General features: G+C 41.2%; 2 protein-coding genes across 2 annotated transcripts in view; one reads left to right on the top strand and one right to left on the bottom strand.

The window, feature by feature from the left end:
* ehhadh (enoyl-CoA, hydratase/3-hydroxyacyl CoA dehydrogenase) overlaps nt 1–9,511 on the bottom strand; it is a 10,338-nt gene extending 827 nt beyond the window's left edge. Inside the window, exons 1-7 of the mRNA XM_072444393.1 lie at nt 9,320–9,511; nt 8,166–8,269; nt 6,682–6,851; nt 5,619–5,730; nt 4,691–4,795; nt 1,092–1,433; nt 1–745 (exon numbers count right to left, since the gene is read on the bottom strand). The exon at nt 1–745 is cut by the window's left edge and continues 827 nt beyond it. Coding sequence (XP_072300494.1) covers nt 1–745; nt 1,092–1,433; nt 4,691–4,795; nt 5,619–5,730; nt 6,682–6,851; nt 8,166–8,269; nt 9,320–9,393 — 1,652 coding nt within the window. The 5' untranslated portion in view covers nt 9,394–9,511. The remainder of the gene's footprint in view (nt 746–1,091; nt 1,434–4,690; nt 4,796–5,618; nt 5,731–6,681; nt 6,852–8,165; nt 8,270–9,319) is intronic.
* Nucleotides 9,512–10,042: 531 nt separating this feature from the next.
* On the top strand, nt 10,043–14,236 carry tmem41aa (transmembrane protein 41aa). The gene is made up of 6 exons (XM_072444391.1): nt 10,043–10,240; nt 10,298–10,337; nt 11,039–11,189; nt 11,563–11,724; nt 11,952–12,090; nt 12,374–14,236. Exons 1-6 carry the CDS (start codon nt 10,096–10,098, stop codon nt 12,589–12,591), a joined length of 855 nt encoding a protein of 284 aa, XP_072300492.1. The 5' UTR covers nt 10,043–10,095; the 3' UTR covers nt 12,592–14,236.
* The last annotated feature ends 551 nt before the right edge of the window (nt 14,237–14,787 follow it).

Here is a 14,787-nt window from a genome sequence, read left to right as displayed (position 1 = left end):
CTGTATCTGCGCGCCTGACGCACCCTGCTCATCTGCCCTGGCTCCACCAGACCTGCAGCCTTACGCACCTTCCAGCCCACATCCAGTCCTGACAGGTCGGACATTCTGAACACTCCCATGGGGAAACCGAACTCCTCCAGGGCACGGTCCACGGTCTCAGGACTGGCCCCTTCCTCCAGGAGAAACAAGGCCTCCTCAACATAAGGCATCAGCATTCGATTGCCCACAAATCCTCTGCAGTTGCCCACAGCCACACTCACTTTGCCCATCCTCTTCCCCAGCGCCATAGCAGAGGCCACAGCCTGAGGGTCTGAGCGCGGCCCATACACCACTTCCAGCAGTTTCATGACGTGGGCCGGGGCAAAGAAGTGCATTCCCACCACCAGCTGAGGACTGTGGGTCTGAGAGGCCAGGTGGTCTACGTCCAGAGCCGAGGTGTTGCTGCACAGCAGAGTGTCTGCTTTACAGATAGAGGAGAGCTGCTTAAAGAGCTGCTGCTTCAGGGCCATGTCCTCAAACACAGCCTCGATCACAAGCTGCACATCTGCCACAGCCTCCAGCTCCACACTGAATCTGACCCGGTCCACTGCTGAGGACACTCCTTGCCTTTGAGCTGCCCTCTCCAACATGTCCGTTACCGCGCGCTGCCCTGCAATCATCTGCTGTGGCTGTGTCTCCACTGCAACCACAGACAGTCCGGCCTGAGCCAGGGCCACAGTGATACCTCTGCCCATGGTGCCCAGACCTTCAGGGACAAAAACAGAACACAATGAGTAGGCAGTAAATACAATTAAATGAATATTCAACTCATGGATTAGTTTAGACAGAAAGCCTTCATTTTGGAGGTAAGCAGTGGCACTTTTGATCACATATGCTGTAGAGTAGAAATTGCAAACAACTAAACTGAGCAGAGCAGCATAAAGTTGGCAGCTCAAAGCTTCTCTAACGCTCGCATTTTTAAATAACAAGCTGCTGAGCTCCTCATCTCCAGACTGTCACACATCCCATCCTCGCTGCAGGAGGAGCTTAGCTGACACCTACATGGAGGTTGCAGGCAGATACACAGATAAATTCAAACCCAAAGTGCTCACCAATGACGGCGACCTTAGTGACAGGTTTAGGCTTGCTGGTGTCCCAGCGAGCTCCACTGGGCGTGCTCCACCTGCTCACCACCCTCTGGGAGAAGAAGCAGTACTGTTGAGCGCGGGCCTGTCCTGACGTGAACAGAGTGTCCATGAGCTCCTTCTCCCTCTGCATGCCCTGAGCGTAGGGCAGAGTGGCTGCTGCATGAACGGCCTGGACACATGTCACTGGAGCTATGGCCCCACGAGCCCTCTGCCTGACCCTTTGCATCACCCCTTCAAACAGGGCATCCACGTCAGCTGGACAGGGGCACGGCAGGGTACTTATCCGGCGGGACTCCAGTGATTGTCCTAAAAAACAACAACAATATCAATCATCAATTCAGAATAAATAAGCAAAAAACATTCTTTGTCCAAACAAACTGGCAAAGTTTAATTTTTTAAGTAAAAGCTATTCTTCACTTTCCATTTTGGCAGCGGTTTAGGTAATTTTCTTCGATTTGTCAGCCTGCACTCAGCCTGAGTATAATTGCTTATCCAGCGCACTTATCCACTCAATCACCAGATACCCTTGTAGCTTCTGAAAGCACCGTGATTTGACAGACCATTTCCCGGATAATCAGGGCGACTCTGCTATAGCTCTATAACAGTTCACCTTGAATTACAGTACACCAGTCTCAAATAAGAACCATTTAGTCCTTCCATTCCAGCCATTTATGTGTCTGGACCTAACAGGAGAATTTAACAACACATGTTTGGTTGAAAAACATTTGTTTTTGTGTGAAGTCATATACAGTAGTACACACAAATCCTCCTGCACAGTGCCACGCACGTCCCATGTTTGCCATGCTCAATTTATAACTGTGATCACAGCTTGGATCTTAACTCCTGTACCCTGTGATATGATTACGGCAGACAGTAGGCAGAATCCGCCACGGCCCCACCGAATTACACTCGGCTGCGTCTGGGACAAAAGTGGGTCATCATAAGAGCTCGGAGGGACCCAGTCTGATGCAAGTTCTCCATATTTTAACATACTCATTTAGAAGAATCAAGCCACAAGAAGAAAAGTCATACATTCATAGTAGTGTAGAAAATATTATTCTTCATAGACATTCTAGTGCAATCCCAGTGTTGTACTTTTTACCCTGCACATTATTACATGGTTAATCTGTAAACTGTTGAGCTTTTTCAATGGATTTGTCGTAGCCGGCCTGACAGATGTAGAGGGCAGATGTTGCAACCGCTGGGCTAAAACGTTAATCTCGTCGCCAGTGTGTCCAAGTGAACACGCATGCACCAACGACAGCCATTCCCCAAACCCGTGTGCCAACTCTGTAGCATTTTACATTTAAATCTATAGAACAACAGATGCTTTCCATAGTATAGATTTCAGTATTGCAGACATCATGGTGGCAACGCATACATTTAAACTGGCAGCCTGTCCTCGTCTGACTCCGGCGCTAATCATCTCATGGCCGGCAGATTTGACTCCGATCCTCGCAAAGCTTCATCTTGTATGCTGTTGGCTTCTCTGTTTGACTCGGACTTAAACCAGGGCTTTACGAACTATCCTCGCTCACTCAGACACTCGCAGCACAGCAGAATGTAAAAGAAGAGCAGAGTAGAGTTGAATTGTGACCGATTCTTGTTGTTTAAGTACAGAAACGGTTCCTTTTGTAGATGTTTAGAGAGAGTGCTCAGTTCTACAGTGAACAGGCTAGTTATAGTGTTAGCTCCTCCTGCATGGTGGTGAAGTGTCTTGCCCAAGGACACAACGACATTAAGGAAAATCAAACCAGTAAGTCTTTGCTATCGTACATAGAGTTTACATTATGTGTTTTTGTTGATTTTGTGAAAGAACTTTGGATGGCACCTTCTGTATACATATGCTCTGATTTTAGGCGTCCCAATCAAAAAAGTCAATGAAATCCATGTCATATTTGTTACGGTGTAGCCATAGCGATGACAGAAACCTCCCTTGTTATTCCAATGGGAAAATCACCAAATCTCTGAAATGTTAACATGCTTTCACTTTATACTTTTACAAACTCCTTCTAGGGCGTTAGCCCGATTAACCTAAAATTAGGTGAGACTCATCTTCAAGAATGGGCCATCAAGTTATCAACATTCTTCTTTTAAATATTATGGTCTTTGTGCAGCACAACCGCAAACCGTTCCCAACAAAAGGACATTTTCTGTACACAATAATGCCCCTATTTGTAAAGTAAAGGGCAGAGGGCATATTAGCCCCATGGATTTGGCTGTTTGTGTAATAAAAGGGGGAAAATTGGGGCGTGTTTTCACCCCCTTCTAGCGAGGGCCTATCATTGTCGCTTGTGGCTATATTTTAATTAAAATTTTTATACAGGAAAGAATGAATCAGGCCTGACTCGGCTGTTTTCCGGGGGGATCCTGAACAGAGAGAACATTCATATCAAGAACAGACGACCACAATAACACTACAATACCCACACACAGTTAGTGGCTCTTCACATCAGCATTCCCTACAATCGTGTCTGGCAATCTGAACCAAAAATTGGGTCATTTCTCAACAGCAGACATGGCTGAGATGAAAAGTGAATATTCTCAGTGGACCAAGCATTTAAAAGAAGATTGAAGTGGGTCAGTGTTTTAAGTGTTGAAAGCATTGAAAGTAATATCTTGACGGCAATGTGGCAATGTGGCAATCATGGCGATGTCCTACTTTGATCTTTTAAGATTGGGGCTGCGCTATGGACTGAAATTAGAGTACAAGAATATCTACAAGACCACTGCATCATGAGAAACTTATACTGGGTTTCATCTGCACCCCGCCTTTCAATAGACCCTAGGAAAAGCAGCTAATGTTAGATCCTTGAGATCCAATTCAAGCCAGCTCTCCAGCCTCGAGCGCTTAATGATTGAGAGAGAGAGATGAAGATGTAAGTGGTTTTCACAGAATTCTAGGACTTTTCTCAAGTGCTTAACGCTTTACTAAAAGTTGACAAAGAATGACAGCAGCAGTTCCAACACAATGCTACCACATTTGTAGCACGCCGCTACTGTAGCATCTGTAGTTTCTGTGAGAATCATTTAAAAGACTTGTTAAATATTGATCAATTGTATTTCATATTCGTTTTCACAGCAGCCTGTCAGTCCATGCTTTTATTATGTATCTGAATGTAGAAGCCTTTGTACATTCTGAGCGGCCTTTCTTCCTCACTGCAGGGACACGGTTCTATTGAGTTTAGATTAGTCTGATCTGTGAGTGTGAGGCGGTCCTTCCATGCAACTGGAAAAAGGTCCATTATTAATATTCTAGGAAAGTTTGTCCCTTTTCGCCTCCTTTAATAATAGAGTAAAAGCGGTGAAGACATCAGAGCACATCTGACACAGGCATGAAACATTCATGGCTGGAGTGGTGGAGGATCTGCCTGCCGTGCGCTCAACTGCCTTTGACTTCCTCCACCTATAATACGCCGACACTTTTTGATGTCGGACCATCCTAAAAAGACAGCTCCTTGAGAGACGTCTCAAACCCTTACACCGATCGATTTCAAAGCAGAGAGAGTGCTTTTTATTTTGCTTTTTGGAAGTGTGTGTGTATAATAAACTGGTTGTCTTACCAACGACACTCAGGGCCAATTTCACAGCAGCTTCCACAGTGTTTTGGTCTGTGACCTGATCCACAACTCCGAGCTTCAAGGCCTCGGCTGCAGTCACATGACGGCCTGGAGAAGATATTAGAGACTGTGATCTGTGAGGATTTAGGGAGTTTTAAATCATTTATGTCCTAATTAGGAAAGCATCAGCTTCATTTTGGAGAATTAAATGAGCCGTGATGTGAAGAATATTCTAATAAAGTCTGCAATATCAAAAGTCACTTTGTTTGATGAAATCAACTCTGAAATCTCCATCAAAACAAGAATATTTTGGAGTATGAAAGTAAACAGTGATCTCTGCTGGTCGAATATAAAAAATAAGTGTACCGTATTGCTAAATTGTATTTTATTTTACTTCTCATCTTGTTTGACTTGAATCTCACAAATATATGACAAAGCACATATAATGTTCATAGAAACAGATTCTGTTGTTGTCACCTGGACACTGTTTTCAAAAGTCATTCTCAATCAGAATCTGTTTCTACAATGGAACACTCATATATGATGTTGTCAAGAATGTTAATTCACCATCAATGTTTAATCACGGAGTAGCAAAGCACCATATCCATGTGTTAGTTTTATTAACATCTGTGACTTAAACTAAAGACTGAAAAAACTCTAATAAAAGAGTTTAGATGAGGAGTTTAGACCAAAGATGTTATATTTTCACTGACTGGTTAAATGTCAAATAAATTATAAGAAAGCTTAAGCAGATTCCAACACAAACTCAAAACCTCCTCAATAAATATATTATAATAAAAAGCGTAGCATGAGTAAAGCAATAAAAAAGACAAGGGTATCAATCTCTCTGAACTCTTATCTACGATTGAGAGTCAGTCGCACGCTTTAGTGGAGCAGTACCAGCTTGAGAAGGTCATGCCGCCCGTGTTACCTGTGGTGATGAGGTCTAGGGCAGCTGGGACCCCGATCAGCCTTGGCAAGCGCTGTGACCCCCCTGCAGCTGGCAGCAAACCCAGGGTCACCTCTGGAAGACCTAACCTGGCCTGCGAGCACATAATGAATAAGTCCAGATGAACAGAGTGGACTGACACGAGCTGAGGCATAAACACTACAAACACACAAGCACGGATCTGTGTTCAGGCACACAGCTCAGGAAGAAGAAGAATGAATGACAAATGCAATGCAACTCTATTTGAATATAGAAATAGTTACCCTGCCCCTGTCAGCTTTGAAAAATAATCTCTGACAATAAATGACATTGCTCTGCCAAAAAGTTTGATGGAAATCTTGAACTATATAGTCTATTAATCAATCTTTTTTCAGCCAGTGTTGTTATATGTTATGTATTCAGATATGGTTACTTGACTGCAGGCATCTCGGTTAAATATGTGCAGTAAGTGATAAATGCCATGTACATCTCAAGCCTGTCTTGACAGCCTGTCTTAGAAGTTCTCTTCTAAAAAACTTGACTAACTAGACTTTTTAAACACAGCAGCATCGCATCCTGTGCATGTCTGGGGATGTGTAATTAAAACACAAACAAAGGGATTGGCCTGTTTGACTTGGAAACGCCTTCAGAAAGGTTAATTAATCATGATCAATCACTGTGTCCAAAGACAAATATATCCTAAAGGCTTGGGATGTAATAAAAACCTAAAGAAATTGATATACTGATCACTCGATACTAAATGATCATCAGGGCAATGTTTTCCTGTTCTACTAGGACATCAATTGTTGATATAAAAATGTATTGTGGATTGAGCCTTTTCCTTTGTATCAAAATAGAGTTTGTTCGTGTTGTGACATTACAAAGGGAGACTATAACGGACTATCAAGACAAGCTCTGTGTAAATGTTTAAGTCATTGTCCAAGTAAAGATGCTATAAAAAGTCTGTAGTGGCAGTGTCTGTCTGTCAGATGGTGATGCAGCCTGACGTGACATTTCAGTGGCACAGATGTGAGGAGACAGAGGCAGTTTGGAGGCGTGAACTCACTTTGGAGTGTGTGACTCTGTAATGACAGGCCAGCGCCAGCTCCAGGCCGCCGCCCAGAGCACTGCCCTCGATGGCGGCCACTACGGGTTTGTCTGCCGCCTCGATGGCATGGATCATGGGCACCAGAGGAGGCCCCACCATGGCCAGGCCAAACTCCTTGATGTCTGCGCCTGTTGGGATGTTTTTTAATACCACAGTACGAACCAGAGTCTGACTTTTTGAAATAATCACAAAAAAGAAGGTGTAAGAGGGCAGAGATAGGGGGTAGGTGAAACTACATTTTTTGATTACTCAAGCCAACATGCAATGCAACACAGGATTAATCAAACATACATGAATACATTATAAGGAGGGCACATTGTTAACATATTACATGATTAAAAGCTCAATAAAGTTGTTTATACATTATGTCCCTTTAATATTGTTGCCACGGTAACATGGTAAAAATATGGAACAAGCATTGTAACTAGAATAACAGACACAGACCTGTTTTCATATTGTCAAGAAAATAATAACTGTGTTTGCAAGTCATTTACTGTCGCCATAATAGAGAGAGCGATATTAACAAAAATGTCTTGATATTTATGATCCTGATAATATATAATAATATTTAGACATTTAGATATTATGGCAATCCATAAGAAATGTGCTATAACGTGCCTGTAAATGTAGCTGTTTGTGAATGCATTATAATATTAAACGCATAATTGTAACTTGATTCCCCCATTTAAATTAACTCTAGAGGAGGACAAGAAGATTTAAATTATTATTAAAGCCATAATTGGCAGCAGATATGCAATAAACTATGTCTGAAGTGTCGACACAGTTTACAGAATGTGGTGGATTTGATTTGTCATTTATGAATTTTATATGACTGAAATGTAAATAGTTTTTGTAAATAAATGAAAACTAATTCAACTCCAGCTTGCACGCTCTAACACCAAAACAAACAAACAACAATATTGGAAAGATCGCTCTGAAAGTGTTTTTAAATTATTATAATAAACATAACATTAGTGTTTCCGACAAGTTAATACGATTCAGAAAATCCTTCTTGAATAATTGTTTGCAGTAAATACTTAACTTATTTCCTCAACTAAACACGGAATTGCAGAATTATATCTTGATTCCCTCATTTGAAAGATGAAAACTATTTTTATTTTAATGTTTAATCTGCTCTTTATGTAGTCTTTTTAATAATATTTTTAGATTACATACTTGATATTCTAATTTTGCATATGTCCAATATTATATCACAGGTTTTGTAATATAACTCACACCTGACCTTCACACTACTGTGTTAGGATGAATCGTATCACCACGAGCATAATGACAGCCGGTTTCAAAAGGTAGTTACCATATTTATGTGTGTCCTATTACCATATTTATGTGTGTCCTATTACCATATTTATGTGTGTCCTATTACCATATTTATGTGTGTCCTATTACCATACTACAGAGCTACTACTTTGGCTGGTACTCGCCTCCACAAAACACTCCGTTTTGCCCACAGATGACGACACTCTTGACCTGTGGGTCGCTCACAGCTTTCTGCACAGTGTCGACGATGCCGTATCTGACTGCAGCGCTGTTTAAGAACACAAAAACATGAATGTACAAGTACAAAATGTGCTGGTGTTTCAGATTGTCTGGGGCTAGTTTAACTGGGACTGTTGTTTGTCTTGCCTCTTTAAGCGTCTGTAATCGTTCTCGTTTTTCTGTCAATCCCACAGCTCCTTTAACGTGCTGTGGACATGGAAGCTTCAAATTCAAGATTTGCGTGGTGCTGCGTGGGGATTTACACGAGAACGGCGTGTATTATGTGATCAACCGTTTACCTGCATGTTATTTACAATGATTTGCGTACAATAAGACGTATGTCTTGTGCCCGTTTAGTCTTCCTTTGCATCATGTACGATCCCACGTGTTCATCCAGTACAATCTACTTCACACATAATAACGCAAAGAGGGCGTCACTATCAAGTCCATGTATCACTGCCATTGAAAGGGAGCTTTTTGTGTTCTGAGAACACTGTATGTTGGTTATTTTACAACACATTTGCCATAAGTTATTTGAGTTGCAAAGAGATTACCACCATTCATTTTACATCACTTTATTTCGTTCACATGGAAGTATGGACATGTACATATAAGACATGAAAACACCTATGGGAAATCAGAAGGTACTTTTAAAGACCAGTTAAAGCCCACGTGGAAAGGCAGACAGTTTGTATTCACAAACCTTTCTTTTATCATCTTCCCTGGGTGTTGAAGTACAAGAATACACTTCAGGGAAGATGAAAAATGTAATAATCAGATGCATGCATGTCCAACAGGTAAACAGTTGATTACGTGATATATTTTGGCCGGGACTACTCTTGTGTAAACGCAGCACCACGCACGTCCACAACACGTTAAAAGAGACGTGGGATTGACAGAACTTCTCTCTGATCATGGGCCCTCTTCAGTACAGTACACACATGAGATTTTGAGGTTTAAATTACTTTTAAATGTTAAAATGAGTTAAACGGTTGAAGTCTGTCAAATGGACAATCGTGAAGGTGTGAAAGGTAGTTTTATGGACTGAATGCACACAAACATCTCATTATTATCTTGTTTCTGGTTCACTTGATCTCACCTGAGCGCGTTGACAGGAGGATTTTGGAGAGTAATCAATCCAACAGAGCCCGAGACACGAGTCAGCGCTGCCATGGCGATGTAGAGCTGAGACCACTGTGTGTTTTAGTCAAGCAATGGACTTTGTAACTACACTCTTGCACATAACTTCAACTTTATCCCACATGTATGCGCAACATGACGCTTCTTCTCACTATTTAGACTGGTGGTACAGAGCTTTACCGCCACCTAGCGCACGAGTTTAGAGATGAATAATAATTGTAGAAGAAAAAACATAATAATAAGAAAGGGAAATGAGAAAGACAAATTTATAAACGGTAGATTATGCGAACATATTTTTTACACAACTGTTATATTTTAAGAGAAATTATAGAAAAGCAACGTTAAAAACCGGATGTGACAACACTGCAGTTTTTGCTTGCAAAGATCCTTTACTAAGGGAGATTGTAGATGTCCTTTCTGTACAAGTTTAAAAGCATAATTTATCACAATTGGTTGTGTTCTGTTGTAGCCACTAAAATATTTATAAATAAATGTCAAAGACGTAGAAGTTAATACCCGTATTTTAAGTCACAGTGTGATTTTCGATTAGCTCGTTTCCAAAGCGTGTTAGTGCTCTTCCTCCGTACAGACGCTCTAGTCCCGCCTCCTCACGTCGCTCTAGTCCCGCCCCCTTACGGCGCTCTAGTCCCGCCCCCTCACATCCGCTCACGCACAGCTCAAGCGCAGACACAACAGAAGTGAAGGAGCGCTGGTTCAGACGGCGGAGTGGAGAATATGCGCACGCTTATCGGACTTGTAGCTGTAGTTTCTACAGCCAGCCTCTATCTGTATTTACTGTCCCAGTGTCTCCCCCCTGCGCCTCCACGACGTGCTCCTCCTGCAGCACATGTGGACATAGATGAGCCCCTGCAGCCCCATGAACAGCCTCATGTGCAGCCTCCTCATGTGCAGCCTCCTCATGTGCAGCCTCCTCATGTGCAGCCTCCTCATGTGCAGCTTGCGGACGAGACGAGCAGGTTTGTTGTTGTTAGTTGAGGCTAGACTCAGAGGAGATGTGCTTATGATTTCCCCTCAAAGTCAGGTTTTCTACTGTCCTTGATCAGTTTAACATTCAATCGCAAATGCCAATTCTTAATTTCTATTCACCACCGATTACATAGACAGACTATGCTAAAGATGTCATCTCAAGTATTCTCCTGCAAAGTCTCTCTCTATTAGCAAGAGAAATACTGTGCATATGAGCAGTGTATGATTGACATTCATAAAGTGCTCATTGATTACTTTAAAAACACAACATTATTAAAATGTTGCTCTGATGTGAAGCCACCCCAGGCTCTTCTGTCAGTTAGACCTATAACAAACTATGATTGAAACAAGGAACAACATACTCAGCTGGTCACCCTTTTTTAATGTTCCAGTGTTGTGGGATTGCTCTTCCCTGGAATATATTTACATTTAACATTTTTTTATGCACAAATATTTTTTTTTTTATCTGACATGTTAATAAGTAAACATGTTACTGTCAATGCCTACACATGGCACAACTACTATGTACCCACAGTACTTCCTGCACTAGGACAGCCATCGTTTGACAGTGCGTTTGTTAATATGATTTGTCTTTTACCCACATGTATTGAAACCAGATTGGACATCTGGTTTCCCTGCAGGGCTGATGATTTGAATACATATGTGCTTACACTCTACTTTCTTTCTTTAGATTAAAGTTCCCATCAGACTTGGAGGAGCTAAGGGAGCTGGCGGAGCTGCTGCAGTTCTACAAGACCGAGCACACTGGATATGTCCTGCTACTGTTCAGCAGCGCGTATCTCTACAAACAGTCCTTTGCCATTCCCGGGTCCTCATTCCTGGTGAGCTAAATATAGGTTCAAATAATTATCTTTATTGGTGCTAATAAGCGAGACCATCACAGAGACTTCACACCATCACGTTTTCACCGTCTCATGTGATCTGTTTCATCTTATTTTTAGCAGTTATTTTACTGGTGAGAAATATTTTCCTTGAGCAGTCATTTAGTCTGATCTTGCTCATTTGGACTTTGTCTGCAAGTTGTCAGTGTACGACTCGTACTATCTGGTAGATTGTGAGGACTAGATTCTCATGTACCTGTCACTCGTGTACCTGTCAAAGTAGATGCAAAGATGTTGTGTCTACTGTGCCTTTTGTACTGACTGAATGTCTCATGTATTAACACAGTCCTTGCCCTGTGTCATCTCCATACAGAACATTCTGGCGGGGGCTATATTTGGACTTTATGAAGGCTTGTTTCTTGCCTGCCTGCTTACTACACTGGGCTCCACTTTGTGCTACCTCCTGTCTCAAGCTTTTGGAAAACGCTATATTGTCACTTTCTTTCCTGATAAAGTGTCCACACTACAGAAGAAGGTTTGTATCACATTGTTAAGACAGTTTGTTTTACTTACAAACTATGCACTGACATTAGTTTTCTCCTTTATCGAAATCAGTTCAAAGCTCTCACAACGACATGTGCAAAAACGTTTCATGTTACAGATCTTGTCAGACAGACTTGGTTACTTTTCTCTGCCAATTTTGTAAACTGCTGTTTTGTTTTGTGTCTTATCACCAACACAACCCCTCCCTGTCATTTTCAGGTGGAGGACAATCAGGATTGCTTGTTCTTCTTCTTACTTTTTCTCAGGTTCTTTCCAATGACGCCAAATTGGTTCCTGAACATGTCTGCTCCCATTGTCAACATCCCCATCACCTTCTTCGTTGGTTCTGTCTTCATTGGTAAGACCAGCAAACCATGGAAGGCTTGTGCATCTATGTCTTTCTTACACAATCATATTACAGATGTACATGTCATTTAAACACTGTAAAGGCAACACTGTGCTTCTAAATTGTGTTATTTTTGTACCACTTTATTTCTCCTAATTGGTAACCACTTAATACTATGATTACAAAAAAAAAATCATTATAAAGTTGTAAACCTGAAAATACAATACTCACAGTGTCCTATATTAAAATACATTGGTTATAACATGAGTGATTGGCGTCTGCACTCTTGTCCCAGGTCTCCTGCCCTATAACTTCATTTGTGTCCAAACGGGAGTCATGTTGTCGGAGTTGACGTCCCTTGATGGCCTGTTTTCCTGGGATCGTCTGCTGCAGCTCTTGGCCATTGCTTGTGTGGCTCTGCTGCCTGGTGCTCTCATCCGCCACTTCAGCCAGAGAAGGCTCAAACTGGATGTCAAGGCACACAACGGAATTGTGGACAAAAAAGTACAGTGAAAATGGTGTCCCTCCTTTTGGACTCGAATGTTTTTAACTGTATCACTCCTGAAAACCTTTTTGTGGGTTTTATTCAATGTTAACATTGAAGCACACAGCAGCAGAAGGAAGTGGTAAAGGGTTTTAAACTGGATTGTGTTTTTGCACAATTGTTGGTCTGCAGCCAACATGATATGCCAAGTAAACTCTGTGTATTCCTATGTGCACTGCTAAAAAAGAACATGAAATTTCTTACATTTTTGGTGTTTCAAAGTGCCTGTCATGCATCAAATGGACTGTTTGCCTTCGACCTCAGGCTCAGTACCGTAAGTGGCACATTTCATAATCCATATTTGAGCTCAGTATGGTGAGGGGGGTTTATAATAGCCAAGACCGCACAGTTTTACAATACTTTAGTTAGTCATTTGGACTTACTATAGCTAAACCTAGAGCCATTATAAGTTATGAAACCAAAATTAGTCTTTGGACCAAAATTATATTTAAAAATATTTGTTCTAATTCAGCCTTTGCAAGTTTGAAGATGCAACACATTTTCGTTGCACAGTTAAAACCTCTGATTGTTCTTGTTGTTTGCTCTGCTTTCAGTTTCCTCTCTTCCCCTTGACTTCCAGACTTGCTGTCCATACAACCCAATGATTCCACTTAAAATACTTACAGCTAGTTTATTTAGTGTGCAGGATCTTGGTTCCTATGTTCTTGTTTTGGGGCGACAGTGGCTTAGTGCTTAAGAGCCAAAGATCGAGGGATGGTTTTCTGCTCCGACCAAGTCCTTGCACAAGTATGAAAGTGATGTGTGCGTGGTGGGAGTGGACACGTGGGGCCTGCAGGTGCAGATTGGCAGCCTCACTTTTATCAGTCTTCCCAGGGCAGCTGTGGCTTACCACCAGCAAGTGGAGTGAATAATGAATACAATGTGGCGCTTTAAGACTTTGTTGTTCAAGTGCATTTTTATTATGTGATGAAAAAAAATATATTGTCTGTTTTTGGAAACAGTTTGGCACATAATGTGAGTTCATATGTGAGTACTTGTAACGTGTGACAAAAGTTTGGTTGTTCTTGTGCTTGTCACCATGTTCTACTTGCTGAATTTGTCTTTGAAAAGTGAATGTGTTTTTACAGTGGATTTTGAGCAGTTCCATTAATTAATACACTCTTAAAATGTTGGTTCTTTGGCCCTTAATTTTTTAGCATTTTCTATCCTATATCACAAACTTTGGCTGTGTAATATCACAAATGGTGTTACACCCTTTTGTGGTGAAAATATTGAAATAAAACACCGGAAACCCAATGCGTTTCTTTCAAATAGTCTTTATTGCTCAGATCCAGGTTGCTCAGCAATACAGTTCAACTCAAAACGACAGCGTGGTCATCACTGGAAAGACATCCATCTACATTGCATTTCCGGCAGATCATCACGATTACGTTGAGGTGTTCGGACCTTGAGACTCAAGGGAAATACGGGCTTCGAGCGCTGTGACCATAGACACTGTACTAATCTCAGTGATAATACTTCTATGGTTGAGGAAACGTAAAGAACCTCAATTGGTGAAATGCAGGTACAAAGATGGATCCATTTGACTGAAAACCTAGTGCTGAAGTGTCTACAGTACAACAGTCTCATGCAATGCTGTGTGTTTCTCCTTAATAATCCGAAAACACTGTCATGGCTCTGCAAACGTTTCATCAAACTTAAGCAGTTCTTTTCAAAGTCAAGGCTCTTTTTCCCTCTTTTACATGGTCTTTCACAATCGGAACTGGATACTTCAACCATTCCACTACTTTGCATTACAAGTCATTACAGCCTTCCATTCCTATTCCCAAAATCTGCTAGAATATATATATATATATATATATATATATATATATATATATATATATATATATATATATATACAAAACTACTAGTTTTGGTAGTAATGATCTAACAGGAATGAATATTCAAAGCAAAGAATCCCAGCTACTTTTGTCAGACTATGATAGATTATTAAATGAAAACCAGATTAACAAAACAAAAAAAAACTAAACTATCCAACCACTGCGTGATATGACAACATCTTAAGTGATGTGTGAAACTGTGGTTCATTCTGGTACCGAAGATTTAGCAAATGCCTAGCAACAACTCACAAAACTAAAACACCAAATCCTTGGAAAAACAAAGGTTATATCATTGACAATGTTTCGCCTTGATAAATTTGG

Source organism: Eucyclogobius newberryi, unplaced genomic scaffold (genome assembly GCF_026437365.1).
Source record: "Eucyclogobius newberryi isolate DKJ021-1_F unplaced genomic scaffold, fEucNew1.0.hap1 SCAF_14, whole genome shotgun sequence".
Classification (NCBI taxonomy): domain Eukaryota; kingdom Metazoa; phylum Chordata; class Actinopteri; order Gobiiformes; family Gobiidae; genus Eucyclogobius; species Eucyclogobius newberryi.
Note: the sequence above shows the minus strand (reverse complement) of the source record. Positions and strands in the feature narration are given on the sequence as shown.